The sequence below is a fragment of the Phanerochaete carnosa genome, assembly GCF_000300595.1.
Source record: "Phanerochaete carnosa HHB-10118-sp unplaced genomic scaffold PHACAscaffold_6, whole genome shotgun sequence".
NCBI classification, from domain to species: Eukaryota; Fungi; Basidiomycota; class Agaricomycetes; order Polyporales; family Phanerochaetaceae; genus Phanerochaete; species Phanerochaete carnosa.
In genome coordinates this window covers 635,189-649,344 of record NW_006767633.1, presented here as the reverse complement: position 1 = coordinate 649,344, position 14,156 = coordinate 635,189, and the positions used below count along the sequence as shown (strand labels likewise).

Below are 14,156 nucleotides of genomic sequence, written 5' to 3'. Positions count from 1 at the left end.
GCGCAGCAGAAGATGAGGTACCATTGGAAGCCTTTCCAAGCCTCGCAGTCACACTCTAGTGCTCTAATTCTGAGTCTCACTAAGCCGGCCGGCCGTGGTCTTGCTGCACAGAGGGCCCGGGGGAGTACTCAATAGGGAGATAGGGGTTATCGGGGCTCGGACCCACGTCGAGGGAAGGGGCTAGCGCAGCGAGCGTGCTGTCGATTTGGCGGGCGGCGGCGCATTCGGTTAATTGATTTCGGTGAATATTTTGACGCCATTATGCACAAAATATCCTATTGTTAACTGTAGGGCATATGTACATATCCAAAATTTTCAAATTCAGTCCAAGGCCGACCAGAGGGCCACAGATGACAAGAGGAGGAGGACGATGTACGAAGGTGGAAGGCGGCAGGAAGCGTATGGGGTCACGGTTTGGCGCGCGCGAACGTGCGGCGTTGATTGAAGGCCACATAAGGTGACCTTAAGTTGCCTCGAGGTGTCTTAAGGTGCTGACAAATCGGCTTAAGGCGACCTTACCTCGCCTTATGCTTAAGGCCCCTTCGCCTTCCGGCAACACTATGTGCTAGCACCTCTGTTACCTGTAGCATTCTGTCTACACAACGCGTGCGTAACAATTATGGCGTCGGATTCGTACCCGTCGGCAAGACCCGATGTGACGATCACACTTCCCTCTTTAGGGCAAGATTGGGCCGGAACAAATGTGCGACAAAACTTCTGCGACTGCATTTTCGCCTGAGTTACCTGTATGTCGGACAGTACTCGGTTCATTTTGGAGGCTGCCTTGATCGCTTGGCGCGGTTCCACTAGCATAAGGCTCTGTTCCACTGTAGTCGAGCTGGCATCTCATTCTCCAACTCGGTGTTATTTTGCGGAAAGGATCCTCCTCGTTCGTCGGCGAGAGGCAGAGAGCTCGTTCTTCCATCTTCATACATCTCTCCACTACTGTTGAAATTCGACGGATGTCGTAGCCCGATCCGGTGTTGGCAATGCGTGATTGTCGTGTTTACCTCGTGGCACGGCAATTGTCCAATAGCGCACAACAACGTTTCCATCCCTGCACGTCAACCTCAGAAAGCTATGCCCTTTTGTACAAACTGCTTGTGATCCTGGCTTTATTACTGATTCTGACCCAACAGATTGCCGTCCAGGCATTACTCCGCAAAGTCCGATGGGGAGACTACTAATAGTGTGGTAGCCTGGGGCCTGATCTTAAGTATTTGTTGTTGAAGGACATGGCGTTTGGGTTTGCCAGCATATCCCGTAACCTCGTTCCGATACAGCTGATTATAAAACAATCTGCCAGCTCGAATGCATTGAGCGGTACGTACATTGGATCCACGTTGGGCCATTCTGGTCACTGACATCGTTCGCTGAAGTCGTATCACGCGTCTATCTGAAGCGATACGCACGGAGGAGAAGCAGCATGTTTGCCTCGTGCGACTGACCTCCGGGACCAGTGCTACTGCGTACCCTGCAAGCTCGGGCGCTGAACTACACCGTAGCAGCTGTATCACCTGTCCGACGTTGTGGAGGCATGTCGAATGTTCGTTCTTTTCATAACATTCAAACTGATATTTCGCGCTAGCTTTGAGGACCCTCTCATTGTCGACCCGATGAGCGGTGCGCCGTGTTGCCTAGACTGCGGTAGTCGTGTTTGCCACGATGCTTCTGTGGCGTTCCAGTTCGCAGCAAACCTTTGCCCCGGAACTCTCCGCGCTCAGCTGTTGCGGGAGGATCGCATGATACGGGCGGTGAAATTTTCATCTATACGATATACGGCTGACATTACGGGGAACTTTGCAGATAGACGTTCTATTCATTGCCCCTTGTTGTGCCACCCCGGCTAGGTAAAGACACGTTCGTCAGTCTTTGTATGAGCTCCCGTCTTCCTCGTCCATGTTATGCTTTCGCTTGAAATCCCGACATGAAGTCGTCAGTTCATCTCGAGCCTGCCTTCTTGGTCATATCATGCCAGCGCCGCCGACCATTTCTCCGATTGGCTTGCAAGCGACCACAGACACAATTCATGCACGCATCGCCACTTCTCCCGCTTCACACGGACCCTAGAGAGAACCTAATCCTCGAGGCATCTCGGACTAGGTAAATACCGTCATACACTTCATTACCGTTAGTTTTGCTCTGTGGACGCTCCTCAGAGCACCATGTCGGCAGATCGATCATCTAAGAACAGCTTCCAAATACACTGACATCGCCACCAGGGTCTTTCCAAGGATGGCTAACCAGGTATTCGTGCGCATGGCCAGCAAAAACACGTTGCTGTCCCCGACCTTGTGCTGATATTATCTGCCCCGAAACGTAGGGAAGGTGGTCGGCTCGTCCTAGTATCCTTCATATATCATGACATTTCACAATACAGTCCTCATATCCCGTAAACCGCGCAATGTTGAGTACATTGTTGGTACAGGTACGGCTGTGCAATTGAATCCTGTGACATGGCGTCCTTTCTAACTCGTTTGCCGCAGGAATAGCTCGCGCAGATGGAGGCCGATATGAATGCCTCGCGCATATCGTCCGTCAGTTCGAAGACACTGAGGACCCTCTCTGCTGTACTAGTTGGAGCGGTGGCGGCAAACGGTATCTGACTACTGGCCGTAATGAACCCTTGGTGAGTGTGCGCTCAGATCATCGCGGATGTGCAGTCAGGGCTCATAGCCATGTTGGTTGACTATAAGGTCGAGGGTTAGTGACGGGTTCACTTCCAGGGCTCACCTCACGAAACCCCTCCACTACCATACCCACCCGCCATCATGTGTTACGGCGAAAACAACGCCTCTCACTGCGTGCATTTTATCAACTCTCAGTTCAAGACACACTGGGAGATTGCATCTGGGTGCTCTAATGAATACAATGGCTTCAAGCCAGACGTGAAGCAACACCGTGAGCATGTCCCCTGACCTAGATTATGCTGAGCTAACATTTAGTAGGCTACTCCGTCTCGCTTGCCGAGTTCCATTACGGCAGGCATCGCCCAGATGCGGACGAGGAGGACATGAACGATTTGATGTTCTACGCCCAATTCGACGCGCCCAACGTGATTTTTCTCTGCAACCACCAAGCCCTTGTCACTATTACAGTGCGCAAAGGCCATTTTAACCAAGATCATCTCCGAGCTTCTGACACCGCGCTTGCTGAACGGTATGTACATATTTACCTTATACCACTCCGGAACAAATGACTGACGAGCCATCTGTAGCTCTCAGAACGTGGACATAGAGAGCCAATCGTTTGTCTTTCGAGTACCATTCAGAGGCGACGGTATCGCAGGGCGGTCCACAATCACCGGAATCACCGGCAGCGATCACACGATCCCGCTGGTAGTTTTTGACTACCGAAGTAAATCATCGCTCCTTGTACCCTTAAGTTACGCTGACAGCTACTCGTAGATGCCGAGATCGTTCATATTGAGCCGGAAGTCGTGAACGGACGACAGGCCCTTGAGTTCTACCTCGGCGTGTATACCAAGTTTCTCCAATCCGCCGGACACCACGTCTTGTTCTCTCTGCCCAACTTCGACGATGAACCCGAGGGTCGCAGACTCCTCATCGACCACTCCCGAGACACCCAGAGAAAGTACGTCGATATGCTGGGACTGACAGAGGTCCACGACATCGCCGTTACTCTGATCAACCGATACCTCTCTACCACATGGCTGAAGGCCGCCATGCTCGTCGGTGCGCAGAGCGAAAAGTCTCTCGACCGCTCACAAGCATCCATTGCGGAATACGCCAACACATGGACTGCGCACGAGGGAGGTGCCTTCTTCCACGTCAGGTTCGGCGCCCCAGAGGTGGCGGCCTTGTGCAATGACGAGATCATCGTCTACTTTGTCATTGACGAAGTGTTTTTCTACGACTCGGAGGATTTCACACAGTACGTTCCTTGTGATACATTCTTCCCCTGCCGAAGGCCTGCTTACATCTTACATCAGAGAGCCCTTCCGAACGTTCAGCGATTGGAGAATTGCTGTCGTCATGGAGTATAAGTACGAGAAACCTGAGCCGGAAGTGACCAGCATCAAGATCGACGTCACAAGTGAGTGGTTGATCATGCCGGCCGAAATGCTGACCTGAATTTTGTTCTCAGCGAGCCGATTCGCGGGAAGCTTCTCCTCTCTCGGGGGCTTCGACTTGGAGGAATCAGAGGATAAGGAGGGACGCGACTGCCTCGAATACGTCATCGATTTCGTCCGGCACGAGTACCTCAACATTCTCGAGAGTGCCGAGTACCATATCATCTACAAGCACGACTCACGCTGGGGCGTTGGCGGCGGCACAGACGATCTCGAGGTCGTCGTCGAGTCCAACGAGGCCGAATGGCACCGCTACAGTGCCGAAGACAGCAAGCTAATCTCGAAGACCGCAGCGTGGCGTCACATTATCCAGAATAGCGACGTCGGTATCTACGACCAGGTCACTGCCCTTTCTGAGGCGTCTATCAACAGCCACTTCCGCTCCAGCACCACTGCGGGATCAAAGCTGTTTGAATGGGCGTACGACTCGTACTTCAATGTCACGTTCGAGCCACCCACTGTCAGACTCCGAGGCGATTCTGGCGCTGTAATCGTGTTCTTCCACCTCAAAAGTGGAACCTTGCGGCATCTCAGGAATCACCAGCCGTACGCAGAGTGAGTCTCACCTTCTTATCGTGCCCCGTACATGCAGTTTTAATGATATCTTGAAGAGGAGAAGAATACGATTTTGCTGGATGGCGGATTGCATTCCAAGTGTCGCTCAAGATGGGCGACCATGCTGCCCTCTTGGAAAAAGAAGGCGCTGAGTGGGAATCGACCTTCATGGACTCGTCTGTTGCCAAAGAGTACGACGGCAAGGATGTGGATTACAGGCACCTTTACCTCGACTTCGACAGTAAGTCTAGCCTTCTCATGTCGCAGAAGGGCACTGACATAAATCGCGACAGACGTCACACTCCTTCACGAGTTCTCCCGCTTCGAAGGCCTCTTTACCGGCCAGCACAAACGCTCGATCGAGAAAGTGCAAGCGGCAGTCGTGTATCTCCGCGACTACTACCTCAAGGACTTCGTCAACTCGGGCCACCATGTGCTCTACACCATCCCTGTGTTTAGGACACCCTCTGAAGAAAATTTCTATGGCCTCACCGGTGCCTACTTCCACGTCTACACTTCGAGGGCCTCCGCCGAGCAGGTGTCTATCGACCAGACCCGCATCTCGCACTCGACAATCCTCATAGTGGGTACCTGTGAAGGGAGAGGCACGCCTGCAATCCCTCTTCAATATTGGTCAGAGTGGGTTGCGCATTCGGGACGGTTCGCGTCGTACGGTACGGTCGGCATCAGCAACAAGCTCTTCCTCAACAACAGGTTCCTGGAGATCTTGTCCCGCATCAATGCCGCGACAACAATCATCCCGAGCTTCTCCGGTATTGAGAAGGAGCAGTGGATCCTGAAGCTCACCGGGTGGTCGAATCACGAGGAGAGGAAGGGCAGCGCTTGTCCGTTTGGCCTCACGCAAGCCAATGTGAGCGAAGACATGCTGGTGTACGTATGGCGATGCAGCGACGTTTGGGATTACCAACACCATCACGGACACGGCGACCATAACGTCATGAGCGGGAACTTCTCTGTTGCATGTGCGTCCTCTTCCCCTTCATCGTCCCCACGCGCTCACATTTCTTATACGATGCAGCTACGACCGAGAACTATCTCTATATCCCGACGGTCTTCAGACCCGGTTCCATGGAGATCAAGATGAGCGGAAAAATTACCTTGACGCTGAACGTTGCGAACGGCACGCAATGGAGGTACATACAACTCTTCTGCTGAATGACAACACAGTCTCATCTCGGACATGTAGCTCATACTCGCACGCCACCTGGTCGGCTTCGCTCGTCGTTCACTCTGAGCCCAGCGGGCTGCGCGTGGTCGCGGCCCCGAGCCAGATCCAAATCAAGACTGACAAGATCGACGGCGATACCGACTCGCCTCTGGCTATCAAGCCCGATCAGCTTCTAGCCGACGCCCTGCCGAAGAATATCAACCTGGAAGAAGCTATAGGACAGTTCGTTCACTTCGAAAAGACGTGGCGGTCGTGCTATCCGGGCATGTTCGCGTACCGGCTTGCCCATCCAGTCTTCAGTCGTCGCGGCGATCTCCTCTTCGAGCTCTTGCCACACTCTGCTTCCACTCCGTCAGTGGTCAGCAGTGACCCCGGTGCTGCCGCTCCTCGTGTCGCACCAAAACCAAGCCTCACAAGCAATCTCAGTCGAGTGAACCGCAGACGCAAGGCCAACGGTGCGTAACTCGGATTTGCTGTTCTCATCCGGGCCTCGTAACTCATATACCTACCCAATTTAGGTGCCAATGGCGCGAACGGACATGCCGGCGGAAAACACCATGGAGCGAGTTCTGAGAGCGGTGGATCTGAGAATGTCGGAGGGTAGGGCGTGCACTCTTCCTCGACTCACCAGGGTTGTGTGTGAGGAATATTTTTCTTCATTGGTGTGTCAATACGTGCTTCTTTTTCGCGCAATGCTTCATCCTTCTGAGTCCTGTTCCTCGGGAGTTAAGTTCACTGTGTCTAGCGGCCCGGGCCGTCGACTGGCGTGCAGCAAGCCCCCGATGTCCCGCGAGATATCTATCTTTTTAAGAGTCGAACATGACTTTCCTTCTAAGGCTTTCACGGGGGCGTGAACGTCTAAACGAGAGAAGGTGGGCAGTGGCCTCGTCCTCAAATTCTAGCGCGCCCGGACTTCGCCAGTCGGAGACTGTCGGCCGTCAGCGTTTACTGGTCGGAATCAGAAGCGGACGGGGCCAGGAACGTGCAGACGGCGGCTAATTTTGTCTCCACTTCAAGAATTTGATTTCCGACGGCGTCGTGGCGTCCACACCCGATTCACACCTTCCGTTCGCAACCACACCTATGCGGGCTGCCAGCTTCGTAAGCAATAATAAATTGTCTGTTTTTCATGTCTCCGGGGAGAAAAGCCTTGACAGAACAGATCTTAGAAAATGTCTCTTAGTGTCGGATTTGTATCTCTGAACTGGGCGATGAAGTGTCTTTGTAGCTACATTCGCGGAGACTAGTCATCGGAGCTCGCCAAAATTAGCTAATAGACAAATTTAAGATCTTGTCCCATAGTTTCCCGGCGCGTTGCCATCCTGTGAGTGGGACATGTGACGTGAATCTCGTTTGTCATCTGGTCATCGCACCCTCGTAGACTACTCAGTATAATAACGTCTGATCGACTTCCCGACGCGCAGCAGCGACAATCGGCGGCATCAGGAGCACCTGCTGTCGAAGGGTGTAGCTGTGGCATGTATGTCTTGTTTATGTCTTTATGACACCCATCCTATCGATCGAATGGCCGATATTACAGTAAATGTAATCACGTTTGGTCATTCCGCTGCCGCTATACGACATGTCAATATGTTTCAAGTATGCAGGCGCAAATTTGTCAGGTTGACTTTAGCCGGCGGTCAGTGATTTCCAACCATCGACCATTCATTTCGCATCTTGCAACGGACTCAAGGTCGTCGATGGACAAACTAACGCCTCAACAGGAAATTTCTGCGAAATCCACAAACACATCGGCGATAAGGAAATTTCTAAATTAGAATCTAAATACTTCGGTGCGGCTTATAGCATCCTCGCTAAAAATGCTGGCCGCCGAACTTAAGTGAGGCAAGCACAACAGTTGGCCCAGAACGATCTTGATCATGCCGTTGATGGTGATTAGATATTTTTACCACAAGACCTCTAGTAACTCCGCCATAATAAATCTCGAGAAGTTGTGTACGACCAGAACCATGACTGCTATTGCGAACTGGTTCGTTCGATGACTAGTAATAGTGATTACGTGGGAACATTTTAAAATAGTAACAGGGCGCCTGTCCTAGTACTACGGCCGCATTTACCAACCTGCCTCCATGGTTCGCGGACACTCGAGCTGGCATTGCCACTGCGTGTTTCCTCATCTTTTCTATTTCATTTTTTCCACGGATTATGACTCTGGATAGCCACGTCTTCATATCGTAACCCGTCATTACCGGCGCCGACCTGGTGGTTGCCCGCCGGAAGGACTCGGAGTTGACGACACTCCAGCCTATCCGACCTAGGCCTATTCGAATGTTGCGTCTTTGGGCTATAGCAGACTGTGGGCATCTATGTCTTGCTATCTGCGGGCTCATTACGGGATGCAATGCAATGTGACACAGGTCCTGGACAGGCGATTTGCCCTGTGATCGTGCTCTCACGATCCGTCGGTGTCGAGCACCCTCCGGATTCGCACATTCCTCTCTGGGTAAGTTTTTTGTTCCCATGGATCTTATCCGAAATGTCATCTATGAAAACAGCAGGCACGATAGCAACCTCGTGTAATCCTGCTGGTGCTGCAGGCGCTGCAGGCATACCCACACGGGTAAAGGAGGTATGCTACTTCCATTCCATCGACATGGTCACCTGAAAACTCTAATATCGTACTGCACAGCGGAAGCACAATTTCTGCCATGAAGAATGGTCCTATTAGTTTGGAACGTGCCGTGGCGTTGCGCATGCGCATGCGTGCCCACACAAGCGTTAACAGGGGGCACCGGAAACCCGCTCGCTGTTATTCAACTCATTTTGAGTCGTACCGGTAAGTATAGCCATTAGGCAAATCTATATCCTTCTCCCCTTTCCTCATAACCTCAGTAAGCAGCAGAATACCGGGCTAACGCGCGAACTTCCGTACAAACGAACGCGCGATGTAGACCATATGCAGTAAGAACTATTAATTCCGCAGATCTCCTGCTAGTGAACATTCCTTGCAGTGCACAGTAGGCTTCTAGTTGACATATGGTGCCCCTAGTAAGTATTCTCGCGGTATATCTTACGGTTACTCACCTTCTCCGGGATATACTAGTAGCGAGATTCCAGTGAGAATGTTTCGAAGCTTTGATACCATCGGTACACGGTGCTCTCCGCCCTCCGCGGTTCGATAGAGTTGGGATATGAACTACACGCCATTTGCGCCCCCAACAACCTCTGCTACATCGCATTTCACCAAAGTGATCACGCCTAGGCTCGACTCTAAACGCACAGCATGTTTGGCGCGCTGCGCTGCGACGAATATCTCCACTGGGTTGGGATGAGATACTTAAAGCCAGAGTCAGGAGGCTCAAACGGCCAGGGCCTGCAGTGTCTGCGCCTCTTTCCTGTCTGCGTCCTCTAACATGTGTCACGGCGAGAACAACGCCCCGCACGCTACCTCTTACCTGAATGCTCAGCTACAGGCACTCTGGAAAATATCTTCGGAGTGCGTTGAACATCATGGCACGTATCTCAAGCCCGACTTGAACTATCGTACGTCTCTTTGCATGTTCTGCTCTATGCACGAAGCTGTAGCTCACTTGCTCCTTCCCTAGGGTATTCGTTTGCGCTGGCGGAGTACTACTATGGCAAGCACCGCTCGGGTGCGCAGGCGGCGGTCGATGACATGTGGTTCCACGCGAAGTTCCAAGCTCCCACTCTCGATTTCTTGTGCAACCACGAAGCTCTCGTTCAGATCAACATCGACGAAGGTCATTTCAATTCCGAGCATGCTCGGGCTTCGGACACTACGGCGGCCGACCGGTACGTTGATTTCACGTCTCATGCCGCCAATGCGATTGAGCATCCCTATTAGCTTCCGCAACTTGACCGTTTCCGAAACTTCGGCCACGTTCCGCGTGCCGTTCAAGATGACGGGCATCAAGGGCAGAGACACGATCATTGGCAGTAGCGAAAATGTCATCAATATGCTCGTCTTTGATTACAAGAGTATGTGGACGCATTCCCCTAGATGTCCATAAGTTGATCTGCGATACAGGTGCTGTACTTATCGACACCGCACCCAAGAGGCAAGAGCGCGAGAGGCAGTCCCTCGAAATTTACCTCCGCACCTACCTCCAATTCCTCCAGGCTGCGGGTCACCACGTCCTCTTTTCCCTGCCGGACTTCAATATCGAGAATCCGAACGTCCTCATCGACTTTTCCCAGGCCGCACGCGTCCTTCTCAATATTTCTGAAGTTCAGGGCATATCGATCGAACAAATCAACCGGTTCCTGTCGACCTCGTGGCTCAAGGCCGCCATGCTGGCGGGAGCTCAGAATGGCCTCCCCGTCGACCGCCCTGCCATCTCGCTCGCCGAGTATCGAAGCACGTGGGTTCTACGCGACGAGAATATCCACTTCCACCTCAAGTTCGGCGCTCCTCAAGTCGCAGCCCTGTGCAATGACGAGATCCTCTTATACTTCCTTGTCGACGAGGCGCTCTTCTACGACGGCGAAGATTTCCAAGTGTAAGTTATAATTCATGTATATTGCCCGTTTCGTTGGTCCTGACCATTATCTTAGGGCACCGATCAAGAATTTCTACGACTGGAAGGTTGCCGTGCTTTTCAACGTCATCCGCGAGAGCGAAGACGAAGGTAAAGTGATACGGTGCAAGATCGATGTTCAGAGTAAGCTTTTCGTTGTCATTCCTGGCGGCCGTTTGGCTAATCCCACTACCAGGCAGCCGCTACATGCAGCAGTTCTCCGTCTTCGAGGGCTGTGTCGAATCCGACGAAGACGATTTGCACTGCATGAACCACGTCATCAGCTTCATCACCGGCGAGTATCTGAATGTCCTCGAGAACGCCCAATACCATATCATCTACCACTTCGACGCGCGTTGGCCGAAGATTGGCAGCATCTTCGACGAGCAACAGACCGACGAGGTCGAGATCGACGCCGAGTGGTCCCGCAACGAAGTGACCGAGGACGGCCGAACGGCGTCGAAGACGGCGATCTGGCGCGACATCACCCAGAAGAGCGACATGTACGGCTTCGACCAGATCACCGCCCTCTCCCAGGCTGCCATCAACATGTACTACCGCTCCATCTGGACACAGGTCCAGGCCTCCGCCAGTACGTCTGTCGCTGAGACGCTAGTCTTCCAATGGAAGTTCGAAGACTATTTCGAGGCCGAGTTCAAGCCGCCAACGGTGCGCCTGCGCGAGGATGGTCGGGCGATCGTCTTCCTTCACATTAAGCGCGGCTTCTTGAAGCCTCTGCGCAACTGGGCCCCCTACCCTGAGTACGTGTGCAATTGCGCTCTAGTGATATCATCGACGCTGACTCGGATATTAGTGGCGACAAGTTCGAGTTCGAAGATTGGCGGATCGCTTTCGAGGCCGACCTCAAGATGTGCGATCACTCAGCGTTGACGGAGATCGGTCCCGAGTGGCAGACCGCATTCAAGAAGTCTCGGGTCTATGAGCAGTACGGGACGAGTGAGATAGTCGACTTCAAGCACATTTATCTCGACTTCCAGAGTGCGTTACTCTCGTCACTGACCCTGATCTGCTACTCAATTATATTCCTCATAGATGTAACCTTCCTGCACGAGTCTTCTCGCTTCGACGGGCTGTTCACCGCTCAGAACAAGCGCTCCATCGACAAGGTGCAAGCAGCAGTTGTCTACCTCCGCGACTATTACCTCAAGCAGCTCGTTTCCGCGGGTCACCATGTGCTCTACACTATCCCAGTCCTAAGCAGACCGTCGGCAGAGCTGTACCAGTGCCTCACCAGCGTCGTCTTCCACATCTACTCGAAGAAGATATCGAGCGAGTACAACTGGAACGAACAGTCTCGTGCTTCAGAGCCGATCATCATCATCTTGGGCATGTGCGGCGGCAGGCCTATGCCCGCCTCTGTTCTGCAGTACTCGACAGAGTGGGTCGTTCGCGCAGGAAGATTCTCGTCTTACGGCACTGCGGCCATCTCGGGTGGTCTGTTCTTGAGAGAGAGGCTCCTGCGGAGGCTGTCCGAGATCAACACCAGAACGACTGTCATCCCCCGCTTCTCTGGTATTGAACGCGATACGTGGAAGCTCAAGCTCTCTTGCTGGTCCGACCACCCCGAAAGGCAGAACGAGAATTGCGTCTTCACTCTCGACCCTGGAAGTCGTGCAGACGGCTCCCTGAGGTACTTCTGGCAGCACCACGACAAGTACAACTACGAGCATCGAGGCGGAAACTACATCATGACTGGACAATATTCAGTTGCATGTAAGCACCTTCCCTGTCTCACGTTCATGCGCATATGCTGACTTCACCGTGCAGGCATCACTCAGAACTACCTCGAGATTCCCACCACCTTCAAGCACGGTACAATGGAGATCAAGTTGGGGGGCACCGTCAGCATTGAGGTCTTCGTGAACACTTCCTCGGCCTGGCGGTATGTGCGCTTTGTTGTTCAAGATGACCAACATTGACTGAGCCCGTTCACAGGTCGTCATCCACTGCTGTCTGGCAGGCTTCCATCGCTGTTCATTCGGAGGCCAACGGTCTGAAGGTCAGCTCAGTGCGCAGCCAGACGCAGTTCACCAGGCCAAACACGGAGGGTGAAACATACACTTCTTTGGCTCTCGATCCCGAAGCATTGCTCAGGAGCGTGATTCCCTCGAGCATCGACCTGACCGAGGCAATGGAGGAGCTCAAGATTTTCGAGCAGGCTTGGTACTCGTGCTACCCGGGTATGGGCGCGTACAACCTGGTCCAGCCTGTCTTCAATTCGAAGGGCGACTTGCTGTTTGAGCTTCAAGCGCGGACTGCGACAGCAGCAACTACTGTCGGCGCCCCATCCTCGTCTCCTACGTCGAAGTTCAAACCAAAGCACGATAACAGAAATCGCGCCCCGGCTCGACCAGGATGTGAGCATTTTAGCCTTGAGTACTAGCTGCCACAATATGCTGACGCCTTGGTAGTGCAACCAACGTACTCTTCAAGGGACGGTTCTTCCTCTCATTCGCGGCAGCCAAGCTTCGAGCACCTTCATGTTGACACTGGGAGCACGCAGATACGCCAATCATTCTCACGAAGCAGCGCAGGGGGAGGACTCTCTGCCGAACCCGGTTCGCTTTCGGCCGGCGTATCCCCCTATCCCAACATGCCCAGTTCTACATCGCCCATGGGCCCGCCGTTCTCGCAGTCGCCTCAGTTCGAAGACTACACTACCAACATCAACGGCCTCCGTTCGCCTCCCTTGATCAATCGCCCCATGTCCTCCGCAGGAAGCCGTCCTGCATCCTCGATGGCCAACAATGTGCGCGCTACACCTCCGCAGAATGGCCCTTACTCGTTCAACGGCACTTCGACGTACTCGATGTCGCCACCTCAGCAGCATGAGATTCCATCCGATGGTGTCCACTTCCGTACCACGACTCCCTCCGCTGGTCAGCGCAACTTCGACTCTGGCAGCGTCCGGGTCCATGTCACCGGCGGTGGTCAAGGCAACAACGTTCCAGATATCCGCGTCACCGACACAGTGGCTGGCCCTCGAGGGCAGACCTTCTCGTCGTTCCCGCAGTTCGCCGGCAACTCGTTCCAGCAGCCGACTCCGATGGCGGCTCCGCGCCCTACGTCTGCGGCCGGGATGCAGTACCGCATGTCTGGTACCGCCAGCGGACGTGCGACGCCAGTGACCCAGCACCAGACTGGGTCTGCCGACATCAGCTCCCCTGAGGGTCGGCGGGCGATGCGTGAGGGCATGAGGCAGGAGGCGTTCGGCATGTCTGCGGGGGCCGGCGCGTTTGACAACGCCGCTGGCTTCAGTGGATTCCCTGGAACGGAATACAGGTCGAGCTCGCGTATGTCGAGCAGAGGTGGGATGATGTCTGGAGGCGGGTCGAGCATGTCGGGCGGAGGGAGCTTCCAGGCGTCCGGCCGGTATGGCGATTTCTCTCCAGTAGACTTCACGCAAGTGTCCGTCGTCGAATGAGGCCCCCAATCACTCCCTTGTAGTATCCGCATGCCTGTGCTGTATGCAACGTCTTTTAGAAGCTCGTAGCACTATTCCGAATTTACATTCCTGGTGCCGTATTCTATGGGCGATAAGTCAAGCATCGATATGTGCGAAATTGATCTATCGCTCCAGCATCATGATAGCCTCGTCATCTTCCCTCATCTGCCTCTTAGCCGGATGCGACACATGCGCGGTAAATATGCTCTTGTAAATCTTAACGGCTTTCGAAGAGCACCTTCGAACCGTACGTCACCATTCTCTACCTGACGACGCTTTGCGCTGAGAACTTATACAAGGCAACGATTTGCCCTCTCACCTCACCTTTGGCCTCTATTTCGATGTCCTTGCTGA

At 53.4% G+C, this 14,156-nt stretch overlaps 4 protein-coding genes across 4 annotated transcripts; all 4 read left to right on the top strand.

Moving 5' to 3' along the window:
- Nucleotides 1-795: 795 nt before the first annotated feature.
- On the top strand, nucleotides 796-1,309 carry PHACADRAFT_257617 (uncharacterized protein). The gene has a single exon (XM_007396674.1). The coding sequence runs from the start codon at nucleotides 990-992 to the stop codon at nucleotides 1,185-1,187; it is 198 nt and encodes a 65-aa protein (XP_007396736.1). The 5' UTR covers nucleotides 796-989; the 3' UTR covers nucleotides 1,188-1,309.
- A 688-nt stretch (nucleotides 1,310-1,997) lies between these two features.
- Nucleotides 1,998-6,548, top strand: PHACADRAFT_257614 (uncharacterized protein). Its single transcript, XM_007396673.1, has 13 exons — nucleotides 1,998-2,428; nucleotides 2,487-2,629; nucleotides 2,697-2,901; nucleotides 2,949-3,159; nucleotides 3,218-3,357; nucleotides 3,408-3,894; nucleotides 3,953-4,056; nucleotides 4,108-4,648; nucleotides 4,705-4,889; nucleotides 4,942-5,631; nucleotides 5,688-5,802; nucleotides 5,856-6,292; nucleotides 6,356-6,548. The coding sequence occupies exons 3-13, from the start codon at nucleotides 2,772-2,774 to the stop codon at nucleotides 6,439-6,441; spliced, it is 3,126 nt and encodes a 1,041-aa protein (XP_007396735.1). The 5' UTR covers nucleotides 1,998-2,428; nucleotides 2,487-2,629; nucleotides 2,697-2,771; the 3' UTR covers nucleotides 6,442-6,548.
- A 108-nt stretch (nucleotides 6,549-6,656) lies between these two features.
- PHACADRAFT_162408 (uncharacterized protein) lies at nucleotides 6,657-6,836 on the top strand (the record flags this gene model as incomplete). Its single annotated transcript, XM_007396672.1, has 1 exon — nucleotides 6,657-6,836. One exon carries the CDS (start codon nucleotides 6,657-6,659, stop codon nucleotides 6,834-6,836), a length of 180 nt encoding a protein of 59 aa, XP_007396734.1.
- A 2,199-nt stretch (nucleotides 6,837-9,035) lies between these two features.
- On the top strand, nucleotides 9,036-13,880 carry PHACADRAFT_257609 (uncharacterized protein). Its single transcript, XM_007396671.1, has 11 exons — nucleotides 9,036-9,341; nucleotides 9,404-9,611; nucleotides 9,664-9,797; nucleotides 9,847-10,318; nucleotides 10,374-10,480; nucleotides 10,533-11,097; nucleotides 11,151-11,335; nucleotides 11,390-12,070; nucleotides 12,125-12,239; nucleotides 12,293-12,714; nucleotides 12,769-13,880. The coding sequence occupies exons 1-11, from the start codon at nucleotides 9,212-9,214 to the stop codon at nucleotides 13,779-13,781; spliced, it is 4,032 nt and encodes a 1,343-aa protein (XP_007396733.1). The 5' UTR covers nucleotides 9,036-9,211; the 3' UTR covers nucleotides 13,782-13,880.
- The last annotated feature ends 276 nt before the right edge of the window (nucleotides 13,881-14,156 follow it).

Coding starts and splice junctions, on each gene's coding strand:
- PHACADRAFT_257617 (XM_007396674.1), top strand. CDS start 990: ATGCGTGATTGTCGTGTTTACCTCGTGGCACGGCAATTGTCCAATAGC.
- PHACADRAFT_257614 (XM_007396673.1), top strand. CDS start 2,772: ATGTGTTACGGCGAAAACAACGCCTCTCACTGCGTGCATTTTATCAAC. Junction 3,160..3,217: donor GACACCGCGCTTGCTGAACG/GTATGTACATAT, acceptor AGCCATCTGTAG/CTCTCAGAACGTGGACATAG. Junction 6,293..6,355: donor CCGCAGACGCAAGGCCAACG/GTGCGTAACTCG, acceptor TACCCAATTTAG/GTGCCAATGGCGCGAACGGA.
- PHACADRAFT_257609 (XM_007396671.1), top strand. CDS start 9,212: ATGTGTCACGGCGAGAACAACGCCCCGCACGCTACCTCTTACCTGAAT. Junction 11,098..11,150: donor AACTGGGCCCCCTACCCTGA/GTACGTGTGCAA, acceptor CTCGGATATTAG/TGGCGACAAGTTCGAGTTCG. Junction 11,336..11,389: donor CATTTATCTCGACTTCCAGA/GTGCGTTACTCT, acceptor TATTCCTCATAG/ATGTAACCTTCCTGCACGAG.